General features: G+C 37.8%; 1 protein-coding gene across 1 annotated transcript in view; it reads right to left on the minus strand.

The window, feature by feature from the left end:
• PARD3B (par-3 family cell polarity regulator beta) overlaps positions 1 to 26,809 on the minus strand; it is a 1,041,103-nt gene that overhangs the window by 482,611 nt on the left and 531,683 nt on the right. Inside the window, exons 6-10 of the mRNA XM_067740882.1 lie at positions 23,290 to 23,376; positions 17,596 to 17,721; positions 14,866 to 15,224; positions 12,385 to 12,524; positions 11,138 to 11,266 (exon numbers count right to left, since the gene is read on the minus strand). Coding sequence (XP_067596983.1) covers positions 11,138 to 11,266; positions 12,385 to 12,524; positions 14,866 to 15,224; positions 17,596 to 17,721; positions 23,290 to 23,376 — 841 coding nt within the window. The remainder of the gene's footprint in view (positions 1 to 11,137; positions 11,267 to 12,384; positions 12,525 to 14,865; positions 15,225 to 17,595; positions 17,722 to 23,289; positions 23,377 to 26,809) is intronic.

Consider the following 26,809-nt stretch of genomic DNA (forward strand, 5'->3'; position numbering starts at 1 on the left):
GAAAGATGTAGCTGCTAGGAAGGAGAGAAGGGAGCCCTGTTGAGTCAGGCTGAAAGTCTGTAACACGTAGAGGGTGCTAAGGCTGACAGTTCCATAAACCAGGAGCCAGAGGCACCAATATTTATGCAACAGAGACCAGCAAGGGGAGGCTTTGTTGTTCTTGGGGATGATATATTTCTCCATTCTACCACCATCTTCATCTACCGCTTGGCATTTTAATGTACTTTAACATAATATATACTATTACTTTCCTCTTCGTCACCACCTGGCATTTTAATGTAATATAGAAATAAAAATATTCTGCAATTGAGAGATACCATACTAAGTGTTATTTGCTTCCAGAAAGGCGGATGATAGGTTAGAGCAAGAAAGAAATGGAGAGAAGCAGGAAAAGAAGAGAAAGAGGAAATCTAAGAAAACTGAAATAACATTTTAAGCTGTTAAACAATCCTTCCTTAGGTCCTAAGTCTCTAAGAAATGCAAAGAATTAATTACGGAAAGACTTGGTGATAAAAGTCCTTCATATAACTCAGTAAGTGGCCAGGAAACATAATTGAGCTCGTTTATAATTGAATATCCTGCCATTGGGGCAGATTTAAAGAAGGGTATACTTAAAGAGATATAACAATATTAAATGTCCTTTTGTCTTCTTAACATTGTGATAAAACATTCTTTTTTAAAGAGAGAACTAAGACTGGGGTGGGGCTTTCTTTAGGCAGCAACAGGAATTGAATAGTACATGATTTGTACTTGGGCATCTTAATTTAAATAATTCTAATATCTTAAAGAAAAATGCATCTTAACTCCTTCGATGTTTTATTGTATCTGACAAGTTCAGTAGAAGGGCACCTATCTACTGGTGCATTATGCATCATACGTTCTGCACACTCATTAAAAATAATGAGAACATATTTAAAAGTCATTGCCCAGAGAATCTTTAGGGACGGGGCATGGGAAGAGGTAAGTGGCAACAGATTGTTACTTAAGTGTCTATCTCTGTTTTATCAGCCCTTAGGAAAAAAAAAAAAAAAAGTAACAATCTTAAGCTGATATTCTTTAACGACAAAGATCACACATTTTCTTGAAAAACAGGCAGATGCAACATGTTCAAACCTCTGGGTATACTTTCAAAGTGAAAGGGACTCTCGCGGCAGTTTCACATGTGTGGTATTTACTTTGATAACAGCTGGAAAAGTCGACCACAACCAATTATGGAAGTACTTTTTTCCCCTTAATCTTTAAATATCCTTTACAAAATGAATGCATTTCCTTATCTTACAGCGAATGTACCTTAACAAATGTACTGATCACAGGCATCGGGGTAATTAGGCAAATCAAGGTCATCCCTGAGCTTGGTAACACCTTCTTATCCAGCTGTTCCATAGCAACAGCTGGCATGAATTACTGGTAACATTTTGCTAACTGGATAGTAAGAAGGATACAGTCTGTGGCTGGTCACAATATTCCTTTTTCTGAGCTGTTTAAACATGTATATTCAGAAAACTCTTCTTTTTTCTAGCCTCCGGAAGCCTAATCATGGCCACAGTGGCCACTAATAAGACATATGTCTTGTGCCATGAGAGTACGGCCAGATCTCATGGCTCTTCATCCTTAGCTTTGCAAGAGAATGTAATTAGGCCCCAGTCCTCTGAATGTCAGGAGAGCTTCTTTTCAGCACAGAACACTCCTCCTTGAACCCCTTCCGCACTCCAACAAAACCAGTCTTGTGATAAAACCCATTAAGTATTTCATTCTGACACCTGGAAGCCACACAACCAGGCAAAATGGCCAGCACTTCCACCATCTGTTTTAATAATGCTGAACCAGAGCATTTATCATCATCTATTTTATCAAGACTAGATTTTGCTGACAAGGGTTCAGTAAAATTCTTTTAGGTATGAGTACCTCCCAGGGAGTAGCAGATGACTATTAATCCCTCAGCCTTGTGGGTTCTTGAATGCACTTTTAAAAATTGGCAGAGATTAAGGGTCTGGTCTTTTAGTACACAGCACAAGTGAGAAGGCACGATGCTCATCTCAGTGAGGTGGAAGTCTTCCTTTAAAAATATTTCTGATTTTGACAAACAGTATAAATTTTGGTACGGGGCAATATCTCTGTGCCTCATTTTTTGCCACCTTTAAAATGAGATAAATGGGAACAACTAAGCATAGTGGCTCTGTGACAGTACACGAGGATTACTTTCTTAGGAACTTTACAAACTTTGACCTGAATTCAACACAGCAGAATGGGGATGGTAGATTATGGTCCATGCACGGGGCCGGTGGAGGATACCTTACCTACAGTACACCCTGTTGGAGATAAAATAAATGTAACTGCAAACAAATGCCAATAACCCAATCTTCTAAGCTTCCCTAAAAGTACCTCCCTTTGGTATGTGTCTAAATCTACAAGTTACAAGGTGGCACATAACACACTTTGAGCACAATCAAATTGAGAGTGAAAATTTTAAAGCACAATCGAGTTGGGCATGAAAAAGTCAAGTACAATTGAGTTTGCCTAAATGAGTCAGGTGTAATTGAGCTGAGTAACTGGATTGCGTTCAGTACTGGCCCTTTGCCAAAATGAGGGGCACGTGGCTCAAGATACGTAACTCAATTGCGCTTGAAATTTGCACTGAATACCTTTTTCTTTTTCTTTTTTTTTTGCGGTACGCGGGCCTCTCACCACTGTGGCCTCTCCCGCCGTGGAGCACAGGCTCCGGACGCGGGCTCAGCAGCCATGGCTCACGGGCCCAGCTGCTCTGCGGCATGTGGGATCCTCCCGGACCGGGTCACGAACTCGTGTCCCCTGCATCGGCAGGCAGACTCTCAACCACTGTGCCACCAGGGTAGCCCTCACTGAATACTGTTCACAGAGCAGGAAATTGTTTGCAGAACAGAAAGATAAAGTTGAAAATGTGATTATTGAAGCTAGTCAGCTACAGGCAGTAAGTTATCCTACAGGCCTTATTACACTCTACAACTAAACCACTATTCCAGTGGTTCTCAAATTTGAGGGAGCATCAGAACTATCTGGAGTGCTTGTTAAAATACATCTTTGAGCTCCACCCCTAGAGTTTCTGATTTCTTAGCTCTGGAGGGAGCCTGAGAATTTGCATGTTTAACAAGTTGCCAGGTGATGCTATACTGCTGGGCTGAGACCATGTTTTGAGGACCATTGTTCTAACACGTTATTGTAGCCAAGATTGAAACATTTTAAAAGTACTTTAAAATACTTTTAATACTTCAAAAATACCTCTAATGTTTTAAAATAAAAAGTACTTATACTTATTGTTTTTATATGTCTTTACAAATAAACTGTACAACTAGACCATGCAAATGTCTTCTTCATGATAATTTAAACTACCTAAACTGTCATTTACATTTATTTTAAAAAAAATTAATAGATTTTTATTGGAGTATAACTGCTTCACAATACTGTGTTAGTTTCTGTGGTACAACAAAGTGAATCAGCCATATGCATACATATATCCCCATATACCCCCTCCCTCTTGCTTCTCTCTCCCACCCTCCCTATCCCACCCCTCTAGGTGGTCACAAAGCACCGAGCTGATACCCCTGTGCTATGCGGCTGCTTCGCACTAGCTAGCTATTGTACATTTGATAGTGTACATATGTCGATGCTACTCTCACTTCGCCCCAGCTTCCCCCTCCCACCCTGTGTCCTTAAGTCCATTCTCTATGTCTACATCTTTACATTTAATACTAACTATCCTTATCCTCATTGTCTTGTGTGTAATTAAAGTTGCTAGTGTCCTGATATCTAAGGAAGTCTCTGCATATTTTTTGTTTTAAAATGATTGTAGCAGGATGGATAATGCATTCAATACAGATTAGATATAGATAGCTGTAGATATATAATAGCTGTTCTAGCAATACCTTTTCCAGCTTTCTATATTGTCTACTTTAATAATGCATAGCTTTCACCTATTCAGTCAACAAATATATACTGAGCACACAGTGTGCACCAGGCATGGGAAATAACAGGAGTCAATACTATTCGACACCTGCCACGTGTTAGCATCCATGCTCAACTAATTCTCACAACAACCCTACAAGGTAGGTGCTATCATCATCCTTATTTGACAAGTGAAGAAACTGAGACAGAGAGGTTGAGTAAGATTGTGAAGCAGGGATTCAGCCCATTAGACTCCCAAACCTGGACTCTTAATTGTTATTTGTCTACAGTTCTTAAGGTGACTCAGAAGCATGGTAAGTTTTGAATATAAATGGAAAACTAAGTGAGGCTCCATAACCCAGACTTGGGGGTTCAAGGAGGCTCTGTTAGTGAATGTCTTAAGGAGTTGTACAGTGAGAGGGAAGGGAGGGGGTGTCCTAAGGAGAACGAAGTCTCACAGCAATTGATTGACAAAGAGAGGGCACTGGTAATGTTTTAAACAAGTGATAAAAAAGTTTGGAATGGCTAGAGAGCAGGGAGAAGGCAAAAATGCTGATGATCACTGGCCATAGACCAGCTTGGGATCCATGAAAGGAACACAATTCTAGGCCAAAAATAATCGTTTTCTTCTCCAAACCTGCCTATGTATCTTCTATCTCTAGATAGAAGAACTCAAACTTGGGTTTGAGATCCAAACTTAAAACTTGGGCAGATTGGATATATCTCATGCCATTACCCTAACATCTATCACATGCCAAAGCCAAAGTTTTCTATTTCCATACCCCTCTCTGTTCCCAATGAGTGGGGAGCCCTAACTGTGCACTTAATCTCTCTCATTTAGATGAGCAATAACGATAACAAGTAACATTTGCTGAATCCCATTCTATGTGCCCTATACATGCATCTCATTTAATGCTAACAAACAGTCTCTAAGGTAGACAAAAATCTGATCCCCATGTGTGTGATGAGTGGGGGCATAGGGAAGTAACTTAATTGTGGCCGTTCAGCCAATCAGTAGGAGAGCCAGGATTCAACCCAGGTCTGACTGAACCCAGCTCTTAAGCTCCCCGTCATTACAGTCTAGTGAACTGCAACAGATCCTAGCAGGTATCCTAATACCTTTTCACCCCTTACAAACAATACTACTCATGATAGCTCCTTGCTCAGTAATCTACCAGGATGGGCTACTTACTATCTCCTTGATGTATTTCGTATTTTCCAGGCTCTGAGTATCTGAAGACGCTATCTCCTTCCCCCCGTAGCTCTGCATTTTGAAATCCTACTCAATCATCAAGATTCTTCTCCAATACCATTAGGTTCTTAAAGGTTTTTTGGTCCCCAACTTTGAATTCCCGTAACACTTTATTTGCATAATTTGATCAACTCATCACTCTTTTTTCTTTATGGGCTAGAAGTTTCTTGAGGACAGGGACACATCTTGTTGATTCTGGAGGCCATGCTGCAGAGCCTTGACTACTGGTTGAACAGAAATGCAGTAAGAAGGAAACTGAAATTACTGTAGAAAGAGGCAGAAGTGGAGATTGTATCTTAGCAAGGACTCCATCTGAAGTCATAGAACTGAGTTACTTGGAGAATCTATAAAATATAGCAATGCATTTTGGTTTTTGCATAATTATTTAAATTCTAAAACATAACTCTTGCACCCTTGGTTTAGGTAGAAAAATCATTCTGAAACCATCCTTCAATTTCTGCTACTTATCCACAAATAACCACTATAATATTCATTCCTCCTTAAGTACCTTGGTTAATTAAGCATGGAATCATTTTGAATCAAATAGCCAAAGGGAATAAAATGTCAGTTAAATGAGGTTCATCTAAGTTTTCAAGCTAAAATTCTTGCATGGTTCACGATGTTAAATAATTTGACATCTGAGGTGTGAATTTTTCACTTAGGAAGAAGATAGAGTAAACCGTGAAGGGGTTGGGGCTATATGCCATTTGCTAAGGTGGTTACCGGGACTGGTGGAACGGTAGTGCTGGAATACACCGATCTCAGCAACTATTAACGGAGCCTCCACATACGCATGCATCAGTTTTTTCTCAGCAAAAGCGATGTTCCTGAGGGAAGGTCAGATCAGCATGACAAACATGGCTAACTTTGGGATCTCAATCATTCCAGGCAGGAGCAACTTGCTGGCTTGAAATGTAGGTATTGCCCCTTGCAGAGGCCAGTGCTTAATAGCGGGCAAACGTGGCAGGTAGAAATTATAAAGACATTTGAAATTTTTTCAGCTTGTTTTACCCACCAGGGTTTGCTGTGATTTTCAGGATAATTTAAAGATAAGGCAGCAGGTCAGAACATGAAACGTTAAACAGGTTAACAATGAAATGGCAGAATACTTCTTTTTTCCCCCGTAAACAAAAGAAGACAGCCGCATACATGTACACGTACATGCACATACGTGGCAAATAATAAAGTGCTGCTTTCTCTGAAGTCCTTAAAAATACAGGCGTGGAATACATAGAAAACCTTTAGTTTTTCAGAATCTTTTCTGAATGGAAAGAGAGCTTTATCTGACACTTTGCACAAGACAAAAATAATTCTAGGTATCAGGGATGGAAAAGAACTTGCAGACCATGTCTCTCACAGAACAGACCAAACAAACCACCGAATAAGTAGCATAGTTTTTGTTTCAAGTGCAGGCGCAGATACAGCAGTTTCACCTTCTGATTCTATTACCAACACTAATCTCAAAGTCCCTTTTGCAAAAATGTTCCTTATGTGAACACCTCTTTAATAAACTCTCACCCAGTAAGGGGATGAGAACAACAAAGGATCTTCTGGACTGGGATTCTGGAAAGATTACTTTTGAAGCACAGTGCTTTTGGTAAAAATACTAGAAAGAGCTAAATAGTAATGATGTTATTAAATGATGTTATTATATAAATTCCTTTCATTTGATTTTCAACCCAGACTGCCACAGATGGAAAGAAAGTTGGCTAAACGTGCTGCTATACTTGTGATACTAACCAATTACTCAGGAAGGAAGACATGGACCAGCAAATACAAGCGTTCAGCACAGTTCTCTGATGTGGCAAGTCAGGAGAAATGACCAGGAAATGGACGCTGAGGCCTTTGGAATGACAGAGGGTCACATTCGAGAGACCATCCTATATTGGGCCTTCCTGTGGAACTGCTGACCACATGCTCCCTTGGCTGTGAGCGTTAAGACTTCACAGGAAGCTAATGATAACAAGGAAGTAAGGAAGATTTAACTGTCAGAAAATAGGCAGAGCAGTGCTGTTAAGAGGGTACAGAGCTCACGAAATAGCACAGCTTAACAAAAGGGAGAGGACAGTTTCTCTGAACAGGAAACCAATAAACAGTTTGTTTTCTTCAAAGGAGATAGAACAAGACAAAAGCAGGAAGTGCTGTCCTTCCTTCATCCTGCCAGATTTTCAATGGCAAGTCAAGTGTGTGCATCAATCACAATAAGGGAGAAGAGACCAAAATGATACCACCTTCAATTTTTTGAAAGAAAAATACAAAGATGTATCATGTCGCACACTCTTCTTTATTCTGTGCTTTCAAATAGTCCAGTGCCATACTCTGAGTATTTCCCACTGAAATAGCCCATGAATGCCAAACATGACCTCTTTATAAACTTCCTGCAGAGTTCCTGCTGTTTAGCATTCAAGACAGGTATTTGGGCTGGAAAAATAATATTATTCCACATTTCTCCAAAACAAAGATTCTGGGTCCACATTACTTCAGTGCTTGTTAGCCTCAAAGGCCCTTGCTTTGCTGTGGTTACAAAGAATATTCCACATATTTGAACAGTTAGAAGTCAAATATTTTTCAAAGAGACTGTTTGCCAGAGAATTCTAAGAGAATGGACACTAACCACATGCCCTCCAAATTTTGTATAACAAAGAAAATGATGAGAACAAAGAATTTATTTTCACTTATAATCTCATAGTCGCACAATTAATTTAATATGCTCCCTGGTGGGCTTGGCCTATGATATCACTTTCTGGGATAGAAATCCAATTTCACTAAATTATATTAAATGAGAGTGAAATAATATATACAGACTGCCTGGCTTGGAAATTTGGTGGGTTACACAAATTTTGTCTGTAATTCTGTATTTTGGATACCAGAATACATATTAAAATAATGAAAAAGAAAACAATCAAGGTTCAAAATAGTGGTTAATCCCAGGTAAGCCTGCATAAATCTATTTACCCCATAATACCTATGCAGTATTGTGTTTACAATACCACAGAAGTGGTAATGTACTAGAAGAAACAAGTATAGCTAACATATTTAGTACTTACAGTTGACCAGAAGCAACACTTAGAGCTTTGCATGCATTATCTCTTTTAATTGTCACAGAAATCTAATGATACAGATAAGGACTGAGCCTCAGAATGATTTTTTGATCTGCTCTGGATCACACAGTTGGTAGTAAGGACAGAAGTTGAGCTTTAGAGACAATAGTAAATACTAAGAAACCTAGGCATCTAGTTCCTGCTGACTGTGGGCCCATGGACACATGGCCCATGGTTACTCAACCACCCTGAGCCTCTGTTTTCTCAGCTACAAAAGTAGAGCTGGACTCACAGATTCTTTCAGCTCCCTTTAGTCCAAAACTTCTATTATTCCATTTGCTAACTTCTAGATGTAATCGTCTTTGACTAAAAATGCTTCCAGAGTTTCAAACTTGAATAAGATCAGCATCCCTTTCCCCCTTACTGGGGGCAGGGGTGGGAGTCGGTGAGGATAAGGGGGGCTGGGAGAGCTTACAGGAAGAAGGAATTAGCTGTGCAGTTGGGAATTCTAGAGGACATATGGAAAAGGGGTATAACTAACTGTTAGATGGGGAACGAGGGACTCGTGAGTGTTGGAGTTCCTAGCTGGAGCTCTGCTATTGGGTTCCTCCGCATGCCTAGGGGCTGCCTGGAATATTTCTCTCTATATGCAGGATTTTACTCCTCCCAGGACCACAGTTCAAAAGAATACACAATCAAAACTTCTTTCTTAGTTCTCCTATCCCTGAAACAAGTACATAGTCCTACTGAGGTTTTCTAACCCCTTTTATCACCAGCAACCAACGAATTAAATAAGAAGTGTAAGGGCTTCCTGCTATATATCCATGCTGCCCCCTTTTGTGTTGTTTCTTTTCACTTTGACCCTTGCAGACAAAGACCAACGTCTTTGGATAAATAAAAGATTGAGGGAAAGAATCCATCTGAATTTAGAGAAAAAAAATCCAGACTTCGAGTTTTGACAGCATTTCTCTTTAGGAAGAGTCGGGAGCTTCAGTGAGGAGATGAGGCCGTAACTCAAGATTCTGCCTTCCAAAGCGCTGAGTGTGGAGGAGTCCACTAGCGGAAAGGAGGTGGGGAGTGCATCTCCCCTTTCCTATTTTACCATGGATCTTCTCAAAGCATAAAAGAGGACAAGAGGAAAAATGGATAAGATGATGGGAGAGATAACGAAGGATCGAAAGGAAACTCCATGGTACAGAAACACGGAAGGAAGGGGTTCCTTTGGCCAGTACTAAGGAGGGTTAATATATAAGAGAGGAGGTTCAGGAAGGCTGTATATTCAAATATGGATATAAACACATGTAACAGAATATTAGACCCAGAGTAGGTATCTTAGAGGTTATCTAGTCTTATCACCTTACCAACAGGAAAACTGTTTCTGGAGCATCTTTGACAGATGGTGAGGCAGGTTCTGTTTCAGTATGCTAAATAACCTGTTTCCATCTTGGACAGCTTCAACAGTTAGAAAGTGCTTGTAACATTATCACTCCCAACTATTTGTTTTGGAACAGGCTCACATAGGACAGGAAATTAGTCTTAATTATTTTTGTATCCCCAGAACCTCCAAGTTAGTGCACAGCGCATGCTCAGTAACTTGTTTGTTGGATTAATGCATAAATAAATTAATGGATATAAACTATCTGAAGAAACAGACTAAAATTTACTTTCCAATCCATACAATAACTCTTTATATATGTGATAGCAATTATCAGTACTAAACTTTTTTTTTCAAGTTAACTATACTCAATTTTCCCAACACTCACTATTCTGATGATCTAACTCGGGGAACCTATCATATTACCCATATGTGCCTTTGTCATTTCTTATATAGATTCAAAGGAAATAAAAAACAAAGGGTAATTAGAAGTCCTTTGACCACATCTATTCTACTTTATTATTAGCCATAAAAGTCCTTTGAAGTTTCTAAAGCCTCCTTAAATATTTCAATAATAAATATTATGTGTTCATTGTAAAAAAAAAAAAAAAGAGAAAATAAAAATCTCTCATAATCCCAACAATCTGAGTGCATCTCCTTCCAGCTTTTTAGAAAAGATTTTTATTGTAATTTGTCATACTGCATATGTCATTTTATACCCAACTTTTTACTTAATAATATCCTATGAACATTTCTCATATTATTATTAATTCCTCACAGAGACCATTTTAAGTACTTACTATATTTCATTGGAAAGCAATCCAGTTACTTATTTAACCAGTACCTTCTTGTTGTACCATGCCCAATATATCACTATAATAAATAGGACCGGAGAAAAAAATCAATATAGAAGAATTTTTTCCACATCTTTGATGATCAGTTTAGGACAAATTGCTAAAAGTATAGTTACTAGGTCAAAGGGTACACTTTTTTTTTTTTAAAGCGTACACATTTTTAATAAGACTTGAAATTCTCTCTCTTGAGATGCCTTTCCTAGCCTTCAATACTAGGTTAATTCCCTTGTTATATATTACTGTAGCACTCCGCAGTTTGCTTTCATAATCTTCATCACCGTTTTAAATACTTGGTTATATTTTAATTTCCCTTTGACTGCTAACTGCACTAAGGCAGGGCCATGAACATTTCTGCTGGTTGTGTTTTGCACAGGGCCTAGCCCATAGCACATACTCAATGTGCATTTTATTTCATCAAATACTGTTAAATTGCCTCCTTGAAGGGTGTTTGAATTCGTACACTTGAAGCACTGTTTGCAGTTACCTACCTCACTGCATCATTACATCATCATCACTAAAACAGTGATACCCCAAATAGGGGCAAAACACTGTAAGTGTGATTCACTTCTTTTTTTTTTTTTTTTTTTTTTAACAAATGAAGCCCATGACTTAGAACTCATTTCTCAGCTATTATGAATTCACTGAGTGTATTATGTTCTGTATTGAAAATTCAGTAAGACTGTGATCTGAACATTACCAGCTCTCGGGGCAGAAAAGTTCCTTCCTGGCGGGCGATGACCAGTGATGCCGTCTCTCCCTGCTTGGTGCTCCTCAGCATGGCCACGAGCTCTTCCTGAGTTCGTCCAGTGACATCTCTGCCATTTACCTAATGCAGGCAACCGTATGAGCAGCCACAATTAAAACACTTGCCATCCCCTTCTGCCCTAGATGGTTTTTGAAAGCAAGCAGCAAATGGGCTCCCGTGATCAATGAAGCTCTGGAAAGATGAAAACTGAATACATGAGCCCAAACCAACTATGTTTATGATGCTAGCAATATACCAACCATCATTATTGTGGTGCTGGACAGTCTCAGACATTCAGTAATTGGCATCAGCAGTTTTCCCTAAGACATCACATTCTTAGCAAGGACAAATCAAACTGACAGATACCAGAGAATGATTCCTCAAGTAGGAAGGAAGCTGATTTCAAATGCTTAGCTGTTACCATTCTCTGCCGAATACAAACAGGAGAAATGGACCATTATCACACAGTCAATTCTTGAGGCGTAAGTTTTTTTGTTATAATTCTACAATTTTCCATGTTTAGAAAATGATAGTCATCAGGTTCCCATAGATTATTGGAGGTTGTAATTTGGAGCTACATTAGTCATTTGGCCCATTTTCTATCATGATCTAGAACTATATAAAAAGCTATAGTGCTACTTCCATGCCATGAGAAAGTTCAATGGAACCAGCCAGTTTCAACGAATATGATTTCTTGAAAGGTAAATTGACAGTATATATTTAGCCAAGAAGATGATGCTATCAAACAAAAATAAACGACAAAAAAAAAAAAAAAGCCTCTTGCTTTGGGTATTCCAAATACTTCTCTATATGCATAGACCAACCTGAGACAGGCTGACCCACTCTTGGAGAAGTTTAAGGAAACAGTTACAAGGGCTTGGGTGCAACTTTGAAATCCTTAGCCCTAACTGAATATATGATGAACTCGTGGATTTGACCCAAATTCCCCAGGGAATCTAAGAGGCAGAAGTAAGAAAGAGGAGATAGGGAAAACTTTTCAATATTATTTGGCCCCATATCATGGTCCTTATTGAGGACTTACAAAGATAGGCTATTTATTAACCAGTTTTCTAATTAAAGTCCTTATCTTGTCTATAAGTACAGTTTTCAACATACTGAATTCAAAATTTAATACATTTTATATACTTATTTCAAACACCAAGAAAGATTTTATTGAAGATATGCATTCTAATTCTTACCTCCAAAATTCTGTCCCCTGATTGTAGGCGGCCATCTTTTATTGCTGCTCCCTTTGGTAAAATGTTTTTTACAAAAATGGGACCAGGACCATGTATGGAAGAATCTCTGGTAACCACAGTGAAACCAAGTCCTTCAGGTCCTAGTATATAAGACCAGGAAAACACATGGTCACCTTCAGCAGGAGTAATATTATATTCAATTTTAGAGTTAAATCCACCTAATTTAGACCAATGCAGAATAAGTGAAATATTGACATTCCAGTAAATATTTTAAATATGCTTCAGTTTTTCTGGTTTTAACTACAGATTACAGTGCCTTACAGGCCATGATTGTATCACAGTGAATTTAGGGCCAGTGTAGATATATAACACTTTTGTTTACTAAGGTCCTAGAAGAAATACCACATGTTATCCTGGGAGACTGATTTCTCAGTAAACCATAACCTGACTTCATACTCTCCTGAGAAGCAAGAGGCCATCTGACATGTCAGGCTTTCAATCAACTAGCCAGCCTGTGGTTCCCCCTCCCCCTGAGTCTCCATTCCTTGTGTACTGCAGCCCATTGCCCCATCACTCGTTCCTCTTACTCCTGTCCCGTTCTCTTGCATCTCCAGTTTCTCTCTTTGAGTTTATGTCTTTTTTCACTCTACGTGAAGGCATGCTTAGATTTCTCTACCCTAAAGAATCCTTACGTCAATCCTACTGCTTCTTCAATCTTCCATCACCAACTACCTACCCATGACCATATCCAGTCATTTTTCCTGTTCTGATCTTTCCCCTTTTCTAGCTTTGACACTTCTCACCAACCATTTTCTTGAAATTAACTCCCCCCTTGGTATTCATGTTTTTAGTTTCTGATTATTTTCCTGCCTCTCTGATCACAACATGTCTGTCACTCTTTCTCTTACCCATCGTTCTCCCACATAAACATAGATGTTCCCCAAGGATCTGGAACAATTTGTCCTCTAGACTTGCCTGGCATGCTCCTGTCTCCAACTACCATCTCCCTACAGATGACACTTACATCACTTTGTTTGTCTCTAATCTCTCTGGTGTCAGTCTCCAGGATATTACCATGCACGTTCTTTCACAAGCATTTTAAACTTCACTATGAACTTCCTTCTCCAACCCAGATCCTTGCCTTTTCTACTTAAAATTCTAATTTCTCGTAATGGTATCACCATTGCACAAGCCACCCTGGCCGAAAACCTCAGCAATAACAGTAATTCCTCTCTCTTCCTGCCTACATCCAGTCAGCAATTTAGGCATACATATTATATTCAGACAGACACCGTGCACCCTTGACTGCTCCCTTTTTGTATGCTCTCTTCTTTAGTATATCTTTTTCTGTCAGATTAATCTTCCCAAAACACAGGTGTGGGATGTAATATTCTTTATTTTTGCATTCAAGGCTTTTTGGTGGATTTTTAAGGTCACATTCCACGTCTGATTTATCTATTCTCAAAGCACTCAACCCCATGTTTTATACATAGCTGCACAATTTGTATGAAAAGCACAAGGGATGCATTTACATAAAAAGCCTAATTGTGCCTCCTATCGATACATTTTCTTCCCTGTATAGAATTCTTATAGGAGGACAAAATTTTGACCAGAGGGTTTTTCAGAATAATCTCTATAAAGGTACATGTAATTTGCTTTAGATATATGTGAATAAGTATTCTAAAACTACCTTGTGATCATTACATTTCCTATTAATTCAGATAAGAATCCATAAAATCTTGGTTTCTTTTGAATGGAGTCTTGAAAATCACAGTGGGTTGCAGAGGGTTGCAGTGAGGGAAGGGATTATCAGGAGAAGTTACAAAATAAAAAAAAAGTGCAGAAATTCATGAATGTGTATGTGTGTATGTATAATATTGCATAAATATCTATGAACACACATGATCTAGTCTTATTGATCTGGGCTGCAAATGGATGAAAAAGTTGAAAAAGATGAAGAAAAAAGGTTATACATGCTTCTGAAATTAAGAATACTTGAAAAATTATTTGCACTGTTGAATTAGTGAAATTAATAATTACTACATATTTGCTGAGGAATAATTTTTTGCTGGTATAAAACTATCTTAGAGAACCAGAAACAATATATTGGCTTTTTGGACTTGGACTAAAGGATGCTTCAAAAATCACTAATCTTGCTTAAAACAGACAACTGAATTTCAGTGCATATTTAGTATGAAGTTGTGATACAATAACACTCTGTTCCTACCAAGTTGGTAATGGTTCTATTTCACAGCAGGTCTTTATAATTTTCTTGCTTCAAATAATGTACACTCTCCAGAAAAAAGAATAAGAAAGTACTATGATTTTAAGAAATTTAAGTTACTGCAGTATACACTTAAATCTATTCTTTGATTCAATTAAATGAAGGGAGAATTAACAAAATTAGCCTTAATGCATTTCTCTTAACCAATTTTACATGTTACAATAATAGAATGCTATTAAGCATAATTTAATAATTACCTTTCTTTAGGTCAATCTTAATTTTCTTTGCATTTTTCTTGCTGCCAAACCCCATGAGCGGGGAGAGTGAGGGAGAGGATGGCTTTCTACCTAGTCTTGGTACTCGGGGGCTCTTGCCTTGCTGCAGGGAAGTTGATGCATCTTCCTCAGGACTGCTTGTTCCTGTGAGATTTACTGTCTTTATTCCTGATTTTCCATGGACAGGAGGTGGCACCTTTGTTCTCAAAACGCCATCATTGTTACCAAAAATGTTAAGAGGTCCAGTGACGGATTTTTCATACTGTTCCCGGTTTTGAGGTGGAAGCACATGAAGCAGCACACTTGGAGATTTCATTGCCTGACGGAAGACGTCCTGAGCCCTTGAAAGACAGTGAACATATAATGATACCACTTCCTAGCATGCCATCCAAAGCACCCAGCCTCACGGCTACAGGAGCATAAGCACAGGAGATACTATCACTATTACTACCAATATGACTTGGCTAACTAAATGCTAGTTACCATGTATGGCCTGCTCATTAGGTGCCACCACACTGGGCTACATGTGCATCATCAACATGCACGATTCTCTCATTTAACCTTTTTAACAACCATGTTAAGTAAGTATAATTAGCTCTCATTTTGCAAAATGAAGAAGTGGAGGCTCAGAGAGCTTAAGTAACTTGTCCAATGACCCACAGCTTCTAAGCATTTCTAAATCTGAAATTCTACCCAGAAGTATTTACTGAAGTAAATATAAAAGCAAGCTCTAATTTTAAATGGAACAAACATCCTTCATAGTCTCCATCAGATTATCATTTGGTTTCCTTTTAAGACTTTAATCTAAAGTACAGGTCTTTCCTAATGTGGGTTGTGTTGCAGAAGCCCAATTCTGACACAAACATTTCCTCACGGAGACGTTTGGTAGGTACGTAGGCTGTGTCAAATATCACAGTGGATTGGCAATCCAAAATGCACCCTCCCTGTTATTCTGTTATAGAGTTCCTAATGTTTTTACTTTTTTGTCTTAGCGCTTTGTGCTTTTCCTCAAATTTCCTACTACTTTTTCTTTCCTTCTTCCTTATGTCTCCTTGTACCTTATGACTAGGTAAAACAACTCTCTTTCCCAGCTTTCTTGCCAATGAGATGAAAGGTTAGAGAAAATCTGGCTCATCTGGGAGGCAGAAACTTTTTTGTTCTACTGTTTCTCTTTCCTACTTCTTAAAACTCAGAAGTGATGGAGGGAACTCCAGCAGCCATCTTGTGACCATGAGACAGCTTCAAGATAGCATCCGCATAAGAAGGATGGCAAAGCAGAAAGATGGAGGATGCCTGACTCACTGCTGATGGTGGACCCTCCATTCCAACTCTGGACTGCCATCTCCACACTTATTTGTCCTTAGAAAAGGTAAATTTTGTTTAAGCTACCTTTATTTCAGGTTTCTGTTATGAGCAGCCACACCAAATAATAATTAATCATAATTCCAACTGCTATCTGAGCTCCCCCTCACTTTATTCACGAAGAGCTTACAATGTTAGGGGAGGAGGGAGAAGACTTCACATAGATAGCCCAACTCCTCTGGTCGGCTCCTTGACTAGGAGTCAATTTCTACTCTACATTGAATTTTTATAAGCCTTGATTTCTACCTCTATAATATAGGGAGAATAATGTCTGCCTTGCATTCCTATTAAGTCCTGGTAACAAGCACAGTGATATATAAAAATAATATCATTATTGATAATACTTATAATTTTGCATATTATTCATTATTTTTAGAAATACACTCTTAAGGTTTCATTTTCTTCCACACTTAAGCAGCTACAGCACTGCCCTCCACCCAACACAATATTGGCAACTAATGGTCACAGAGAAGATATATTATGAGTTGTTTTGGTTGAAACAAGAGAGGTTGGTGATCATTACTAAAGAGTATTCGTGATTATTCCCTTGTTCCACTGTAATGCCAATATACATATAAAAAAGCATATGCAGACTGCTGCATACTTTAATTCTTAGGTACAAAGACCTATTCCTGTAACATTTTCACATGCAGAGAAATAATTTCTTGAGGGAGAGTATTTTAACTTTTTTTTTTTTTTTTTTTTTTGCGCTACATGGGCCTCTCACTGCTGTGGGCCTCTCCCGTTGCGGAGCACAGGCTCCGGACGTGCAGGCTCAGCGGCCATGGTTCACGGGCCCAGCCGCTCCGTGGCATGTGGGATCTTCCCAGACCGGGGCACGAACCCGTGTCCCATGCATCGGCAGGCGGACTCTCAACTACTGCGCCACCAGGGAAGCCCTATTTTAACTTTTTTTTTTTTTTTCCATTTGTTTCTATTATTCAGTGAGTCTTCACAGTCATCTCTCACAGATATTTAGTTTAAGGAAGACTACTGACACCAAGTAAGTTAATTAATAAGCCGAACTAATAGTCTGTGAAGAGTTCTTAAATACCAGTCTAACTGACCTGTATCCCAAGAAAAACAAACCCATCTATCGATGCCCCAGAAAGACAGCCAGGCAGAAGGTTTGCTCTGTTCTGCAGTTTGTCCTTCTCAGGGCTGTCAGGGACATTTGCAGCCCACCTCTGAGTACGCTAAAACACAGGACATACTTGAAAATAGATCTTCTGGAGTCAAAGGGAACTTATCAGAAGTTCTACCTACATTTTTGATCCTAACGAGCTCAGTAATGATCATAAGCATTCTAGGAATCAATAAAGTAAATAAAACAATAAAAAACATGCTTACTGAGCAAAGGTTTTGTCTACGAGGTCCACGCTGTTGATTTTTACAATACATTCGTTTTCGTGAAACAGTCCTTCCCGCTTAGACCTGCTGTTTTCCTCAATGCCACGGATGAAGAGCCCTAGAATCCTAAAGGCAACATTTCGGTTGAAAGAGAATGACTGAATAACCTGGAGTTGTTTCTCCATTTGTAACCGTTCAGAAATAAGCATTGGTTTCTATTTATGAAAGGACGTATGCTTTATATTCGGGCAACTGTTATTTAAATCCTTAGTAAACAAACAAACAAAAAAACACACTCGCACACATGACTCACTAAGGAGAAGCAGCTCTTCAAGACACATATACGTAAACACCAGCCCAGAGCACAATGACCTACAATCCCGTTTCTCATGCTTGTAGGTAACTTAGAAAGGGCTAGTGTTGCTCAGTAGAGTTCAGGACACAGAGGACTCGTGGTTTCGAGAGGGATTCACAGAAGGGCTGACTGTAATAAGTAAGTTTGAGTTGGTGCCCAGGGGGCAGCTCGATGTTTGATAATGGGAGAGGATTAGGTATTCACAGTAGTTTTTTTGCAGTCTTCCCACCTCTTCCAATAATATGCATTTGAAGAAGTAAATGTTTAGCAGAGATCGTATTACTGAGTTTAGAAGGAAGTTCGGTCCCATTTGTTAGTGCCACTGAATCAAGTGTGTGTTGAGTGTTCTCTATGCACTTCGGATGGAAGAATATGAGACAGGGCTGTAGGACCAGGACAATGGCTCAGCACAGGCTTGGAGTACAGGAGTAATGAAAAACCTGGAGCTATAAGCCTAGAGTCTTCATAGAAGGATTTGGGAAGAAAGTGGGATGTAAACTGGATCAGAAGAATGAGTGGGATTTGGATAGGAGGAGAGAGAGAATACACACAGAGGCAGGAACGAACAGGTGTGTGTAAGGGGAGCAGGGTGGAAGCTCACACTGGATGTGGAGGCCAGTGCCACGTGAAGGGGCCTGAACACCAGCTGATGGACTGATGTGATGAGGCTGGAGTAATACTCATGCCACTCACTGCTTCTGAGCGAGACGGTGACCAGATGAAATCAGGGCTTTGGGAAGAGGTGTCTGAAATTTCAACCAGGAGGAGTCTGGATTCAGAGAGGATCCCCTGAACCTCCCGGTGCTTTGCGGCTGTGGTTTAGAGTCAGGAGGGGATGGGGTTGGAGAAAAAGAAAAGGAGAAAGAAAGCTACAGCAATGAAAATAATTTAACTGTGTGTGTATGCACTTGCACGCACCTATTACATATTGGTAGTATTTGAACTGAAAACTAAAAGAAATCAAACTTGTGTATACTTTAGCCATTTCTCATGTGAGGGATTTCCCTGTTCCTTGCGGCATGTCAGGGTCCCAGGTGTCTCAGGATAAAACAGACAGATACGTCCTCCAAGAGGAGTCTGCTAGATGTGGAGAAACCACCACCTCCTCTTCCCTCATCCTCTTGTTTTCCTACTTTGTCACCCTCTTTCATATAGGGGCCTTAGGTGCTATTACGTAGTCCCTTTGCATTAAGTCTCGAATCTAAATAAAACATGAGCACATTTTATGCACGCATAATAGCGTCTGCCATTAAAAAGAGGAGTCTCTAATGAAAGTGGAAGAGAACCTGTTTGGAGCTGCCACAAAGTGGGACCTCGGCCTCCAGGGCCTCAGTTCATCTGATGAGCTCACGTCATCTCAAGACAGCCGGAGGAGAGGCACATGCAGGGCTATTTAGATCTCTACTTTAAATAAGTTAAATGAACACAGTATGCTGACGTAGGAGAGAGCAGAGCGAATAGTTTTGTCACCTACTGTGGGGAAAGCTCAGGGTCACAGGCCAAGTGTGCAATGATGCTTCATTTCCTAGTTCTAGTAGGTGAGTAAATTAATCATCTTCTGGGTGGAAGAGAATAAGGGCCAAAGCTACTATCTGATAAAAGATCTGAGATTTAAAGGAATATATTTAAAGTACTAATCCCACCTTAATCTCATAATATTAAAAATTGAACTATTTGACATGTCAAAAAAAAAAAAAGGAAAGAAATAGAATAAAATACTGTTTCTCTCCTAAACCGAACAACTCTCTAATAGTTCACATTTTGGATTTTTGTTATGGTGGATTCACAATAACACGACCCATTAGGAGGCTCACATGTGGTTATAAACTAGTTTATATAAGCGATATTTTTTTAACAAGCATTCAAGTCTTCCTTTAATTTAATTCAGTACATCATCAGTCATGTAATGTTACTCCCTAGGATTTAATTTCACATTTTGGGAGATGAATTAATTCTTTCAGGCCACTGGGTTGCAATTTAGCTGGTATATTACAGCTGGAGTATGCTATGTGAACCTCACTCAACTAAATAACCTAACTTTCCATGAAAAATTTATTGACAGAATAAGCCCAACTGCAAAACCCATGTGTCAGAGGTAATTTTGGTAAAATGTAAAACTAACTGATTTTATTAGTTTGTTCCCTGGCAACAAACCACTCCTGCCTTCTTTATTCTATGGAAGGGATGGATTCCTTCCAGTTTGATTTCATCCAGACCAGTATGAGAAGGCTCAGAAAAGAGTCCCTCTTTGTTCTCTTTGCCCCAAATGGGTGAGCTGTGGATAGCTATCTCGTTTGGGACCAAGGCTCGCAGGATTTAAAAATTAATGCCGTCGATGAGTTATAGGCCGAGGTGAACCAGTTAATTTGCATTAAGAAGCAGTGATAAAGGAGGCCGAAACCCACAGCCCCGCAGAATAAGAGGGGTAACAATTGCTTCTTGCCCTTCTAATGATCATTTAGGCACAAACCTATGCCCTGCTGGCCTCCTCCTTTCTTCCCACTGTATCACACTGCCTAGGCCGCTCACCCGCTTAGAATTTTTACCTAAACATCTCCTCTGCTCACATTATATATCACTCTTCCCCCATCCTTCCTTTCCTTCTGCCTCATATTCAGCTGTCTTTACTATGAAACAGGTATATTATGCTATCTTTATTTACTGACAATTAAATTTTATGCTTTAATTCTAAAATAAAACTATATATTTTTTTTTGAAAAAAATGAATGAAATTAAGTTGCTTTTACTTTCAGGGACTCTTGTTTTGTTTTCTTTCTTCTTGCATTTTTGTTTTTATTGTGCGAGCCAATAGTCCTCCGTACAAGCAGCATTCTCCACCCCGATGAAACCACTGAGGCCTTATTTAGTGCAGCAGCCAGTGTGTTGTACTCGGGGTGTTCTAACTTTGATTAGGGATCTTAATTCTACAACAGCTGTGGCCCTATTTTTGTAAAAGAAAAAAATTAAAAAGAAATTGAAGGCAGAGTGAATTACAGTAGTCTTAGTAAATAATTAAAAGTAAATTCTAATTTAAAATAATGACACAAACCAATAAATGGAAGGAAATGAAGAACTAAGTCTACCACTATGACCTTAACTACCCCCATCCCCCATGCTCACACAGGGCAACCATATGGCATAATGAAGTCAGACACTTGTCTGACACACTCTGTATGCAGTTGCTTCTAGACACATGGGTTGAGTTAAGTGTGCTGTTTCAGCCTGTACTCATTACTTCTTAACTTTTATTGGCTCATGTCTCCACTTCCATATTATTTTTTATGTTTTTTAATTAAATTTCCTTCCTATAATACCAGTGGATAGCAAAAAATACACACACACACACACACACACACACAGAGAAAACTATTTCACCAATTTACTTAATAGTTGACCATGAACTTATAAAAGTTCATTTCTAAACAAAGTTTTTCTGTTTTAGCCAAAATAGTATTAATCCTAATAATTTACACATTTGTATGTTTCACAAGGAGCATTCACATTTTTAATGTGGTTTAATCCCCACAACCTTGATGTGAAGTAGGTATTCACAAGAGGCAAATTTAGGGGACTCACTCAAGGTTCTACAAAAGAGAACAGTGAGATTCAAGTCCAATTGTTCCAAATCCGAGTCCAATACATTTTCCTATTCTATAAAGCTTATGCTAGAAATCAGAACTAGGAAGGATCAGGGGGTAAATCAATGCATTCTAGTGTGTTTTCCTCATTTGAAGTGAGAGAAGGTGATTTTTGGTCTATAGCGTCAACTTGTTTTCTGAACAACTGAAAATGATGTAGGGTGACTGTCATGTTGTATATTTCTTCACGTTTTGAAAATTGGGATGATCTTGTGGTCTATTCCAGCTTCATTAAGCTAAAGGGCCTAGTAATTTAGCCACACTGGTATTTCACAAAGCTCTACCAGTACACTTCTGACAAAAGCCATTAGAATTCCTCGTGACAACTGGGTAAATACTCTCCCTGTCTATCAAAAACAACCTCAGCTTGTCCTGTGCCATAACCCATAACATTTATAAACATGCTTATTAACACATACAGGAAATGAGACAATAAGAGCCACTAGCTTTTCAGTTCATTTCTTTTTAGGGGACATTCATTCCAGCAAGAGCTTGGCATCAGATGTTATTTGCTAAAGAAGGTGATGACTTAGCAATTACAGGTAGCAGATGGCTACCTACTGAAAATGATGCCAACCAAAATATCATGACTAAATCTGTTCTTCCTGCTGTATGGCAGACCAAATTGAATAAATATTCAGAACCAGTAAATAAATACTATATAAGCTTTGGGGAAAGTTTTGTTATAGAAAGAGCAAAGAGTGAGGTCAAGTCAAGATATCTGGATTTTGTATGACCTTGAGAAAAATCCACTGACTTTTCTGGTCTTTGATCACCTAAGCTAAAATCAGGTATTTTGCCTTTTCAATGATATATTTAATTTAAGAAAATAAATTTAGCAAATTAATTAAAATCATATCATATGGGTGAGAAATTCATTTTCTTTAAGTTTCTGACAGCCTCTGTCAGTGTCAATCTAGTGCAAAAGGTAGTCATCCTATTGAAAAGTATTATAATAACATAATATCTAATACTAGTTTTGTAAGGTTGTTATAATAGTACTAATATTAACTCTCAGGCACACACTTTAATTCCCATCAGTAAAACAAGTTTTACAGCCAGTTAAGTAGACACAAATTTCAAGAGATGGTGATGCAACCTAAATTACCATTTACCAGGATGGATTTAGAAATATTATGTCTTTAAAATTTCACAAGGATGCGATAAATTATTTTTAATTGGTTATATTTTATTTTAGAACAAAATAAATAGAATAATGGCATTTTGCTACTATATGTAAAATCAAAACATATTTAGCTTCTGATATAACTACTTATAATATTAGAATATTTATTATCCTAAGTTCTGTAAACCTGAGGTATATCAAGAAATATCCATTTGGAATTACTATATTTCATTTAAGTGTATTTTTGAACATTAAAAAATTCAGTTGCTATATTTCTCTAACAATATGTTAAAGTCTTTCCACGATTTCTGTCTATGTGTCACTGATAAGAATACTTTAATAAAGTACTTCTTAATTAATTGTAAATGCAGAAGCCATGATTTCTTTTCCATCGTATCCTAGAAGTGATGTTATTTTGTTTCTAACACATAAGTGGCCAACAGAAGTATATCTTGAGGTGTCTATCTAAATAACAGAGACATACACTTAATCCTCTCCTAAAAAATGTTTGGGAAAATGAGCTCAAGTCAAGTTTTTCATTAGTATGAGCTTCTGATATAAGGAAAACATCTTACCTTCCACTCAGAGATGAAAAGAAAGGTACTACATGTATTCCCAAGGGGCCTCCTTCCCCAGAAATCTCCACTGTTCTTGTCATATTACTGGGACAGAAAAAAAAAAAAAAGAGCACAAATGAGTCCCTGCTAAAAAAACAAAAACAAAAACAATCAGACGTGGCATATTAAAAAGAAAAACAAAACAAACTTAGGATTATAGCAACTATTGTAAATTCAACAGCAGAGATGAAATCAAAGGAGTACATGATTTGCTGGTATGTTCAGAAGACCCAGGAAATAAAATGTTTAAAAGACTATCTGATTTCTTATTTTTTTTCCTAGAAGAGGAAAAAATGGAAATGACTATGTACAAAAATAACTTCCTACTTAACTTAATCTGCATAAATCAACATATTTAAAAAGGATGTACACAAAAATGAAATTTCTCCCCATTGAGACACACTTGAAAATTACTGAATAGATGATAAAATACATTGAATTAAGCATATCTATGCTTAAAACATAAAGGAGGATTTTTCCTCCAGAACAGAGGAAAAATGAAATAAAACACATTTTTATTAGAAAAAGCACATAATTACATTTTAAACAACTGTGAAGCCAAAGTTGGTAATACATATGGGCATGTTCAAAGCATTATAAATCAAAACTAAAACTTGCCTTTCAATAAGACATCAGTTGTATTCAATGGAACAATTCCAAATTTTCACCTTTTTTTTTTTTTTTTTTTTTTTTTAGACGTAGGAAAAGAAGTTGAAAAGCCTGGAGAAAATGTATTACAGAAAGAAATGGAAAGCCTGACCTGTCTAACCTACTCCAGATTAAGGAAAGGATGAGCTAGAAACATTAATGGATAGTGTGTATGACTGAAATATACAAGGCATTGGGAGCTTTGGAGTAATGGAAAGTGGAACTAACAAGTTTTTATAAAGATGAAAAATAATACCATGAACAATTATTGGCTCCTTTAATCCCAGAGAGAGAAAATAAAATTGTCAGAGGAAAAATGATAAAGTGGAAGCAAACATCTCCATTATGGAAACTGTAGGCAGGTCTCTATTGTTTCCTATTTACATGAAAAAGACCTGAAACTAGATGTCAAATTAAGAGCTACAGCTGCTACAAATACATTTCTGCTCCAAATTGAAAATGGGAAAATTTTGGCTCCTTGCTGGAAAGTTGAGAACAGCATTAAGAAAGCAAAATGCCTAACGAATTCACTCTGCATGAAGTACTCCCTAAATTATCAGCAATCTAAAATAAATATATTAAATATATTCTCATCAGTGGATTAGGCTTATTTTTAATGTGTTTTCATTGCAAACCTATTATCATTAAGAACTGCAAAAAAGAGCATGTTAGTTTCCAACATTTATGGAAAGGGATGGAATTTCAAAACTGATAGTAAATTTCGAGTTTTGCTCAGATACTGCTGATATATTTAAACTTTGTTCAGTCAAGCAGGTTATATCAGAAGCCTGGAATAAAAGTTAGAAATAAAATAAATCTTAGAGTGCTAAGATCAAGGGATAAAGTAGATTCTTCTCTATACTTTCTGTGTAAGCATAGGCACTATATGAATATAGGCATATGAAATCCTAAATATAGGTATGCATTTTAAGTCCTGAATATAAAATATTTGGTGGGAAGAGAAAGTTGCGTAGCTTTCAATGGACCGCAAAGAAATAACTTTTACATAACAGATTTATAGTGCATTCGTAGGTATTTGAGGAAGACTAAACCCAAAGCATACATATTCTAGGGTTATGATATTATTGTAAAGACTTCTAAAAACAGAGGTGAAAATTTTGTTTAACCACTGAAACTTTATTATCTCTACCTTTGTAACATAATTTTATAGTTTTACACTTAGAGCATAACACAAATCTTTCCTAATAAATGTATTAAATCTCCCCATGCTGAGAGCATTCATATGTATTATCTAGATGCTTTTGGAACATAAGTGTTTAGTCTAGACAACAAGATTTCAGCTTAAAAAAATTTTAGAATGGCTTTATGGATTCTTTTTTCTAGTTTGCAAGTATTTCTTTATCCCACTCAAAACCTCTCCTGTAAAACATAATAAATTCTATGTAAATTCTATGTATCATACTGACACCTACTCTTTAGTAATCATCAAACTTGTATTTTTACATTTACTTAAAGTAATCAATCTTAAAGTATTCAATCTTAAAATTTCTTAAAGTAATTTCTTAAAGTAATCAATCTTATTTCAAAACACTAAAACTCTGTTGGAGGATGCAGTATTAAGGTTTATTTCAACTTTATAAGATTCCCTTTTTCAGTATTTCAGAATAAACTTTTATGCTATCTTTATATGATAGCCACTATTTTTTGGCTAGAATGATATTTGACAAATGTTAAATTACTATCACAAAAATATTACTATCCCAGAAAAAGCAGCATAAAAGACTTTCAATTTTGTTGACTGTTAAATGCAGATACTTAGAGAATTAGATCTAAAGACAAGCATTACAAGTTTTACACAGACTATGTTTTACCATGCTCTTTATAAACTGTTACCCATTATTTGTTTCAAGATGGAAAGAAAAGCATTTGAAAAAGGAAACTCATAGACCAGTCCATCTTTTTAAATTTAGTTTAAAAGGGGAAAACACCACTCAGTGTTTTACATACTTGATGGAGTTCTGTGGAAATCCCTGTATATATACCCTCATGGAAGATAAACATAGCAAGGAGGGCTAGACACAAGTACTTGAATACACATCTCATAAAATGAGATTTCACTAAGATGTGAAAATATGCTATTAATGTTATTTGTTTAGGCAAACAGCACAGTAGAGTTCAAGGACTGGTGAGCAGGGTATGCACATTTATGTTTTGGAGGCAGACTGAGAATGGAAAATGTAGAGAATGAGGTGAGAAGGCTATTCTAGAAGTGGAAAGAAAAAGGGGTCGGCAGCTACTTGTGAAAAACAGATAAAAAATGAATTGCGGGGCAAAGGAAAAGTATTTCACTTACAAAAAGAAAAGTCGGAAGATTTCACTAAGCTCAAAATAGCTAATTCAACTTTCTAAGACGTACTAAAACAAAAGCAGATAGTCACCAAGCATTAGGTCCAATAGTATTAAGCAAGCTACATGTTCTAAGCTCCGACTGACAAAATTGATTCAAATATCACTAGAACCAGCTGCTACCTACCTAAGACTTGAATACAAAACTATGGGTGAAAGTACAGAATCAGTGGTTTAAAATGAGCCTGTTGTGAACGGCTATGGCAAGAACTAGGTGGAAAGTGCTTCATTTGGTTCCTTCCAGCAGAAAGACACGAAGCTTGAGGGAGAGAAGGGGCTGCAGACGGATGGTTGTAGGTCTGATTTCTCCACACAAGGCAAATGCACAGCATCTTTAAGATTAGTCAACCCAGTGATTGGCCACTAGTTTAGGGTACGGAAGAGACAGGTCTGAGGGCAGGGAAGAGGAGATACTTTGTTTCAGGAGGAAATAATGATTAACTTATGAAATTAGAGAGAAGTG

This window comes from Pseudorca crassidens, chromosome 6, assembly GCF_039906515.1.
Source record: "Pseudorca crassidens isolate mPseCra1 chromosome 6, mPseCra1.hap1, whole genome shotgun sequence".
NCBI classification, from domain to species: Eukaryota; Metazoa; Chordata; class Mammalia; order Artiodactyla; family Delphinidae; genus Pseudorca; species Pseudorca crassidens.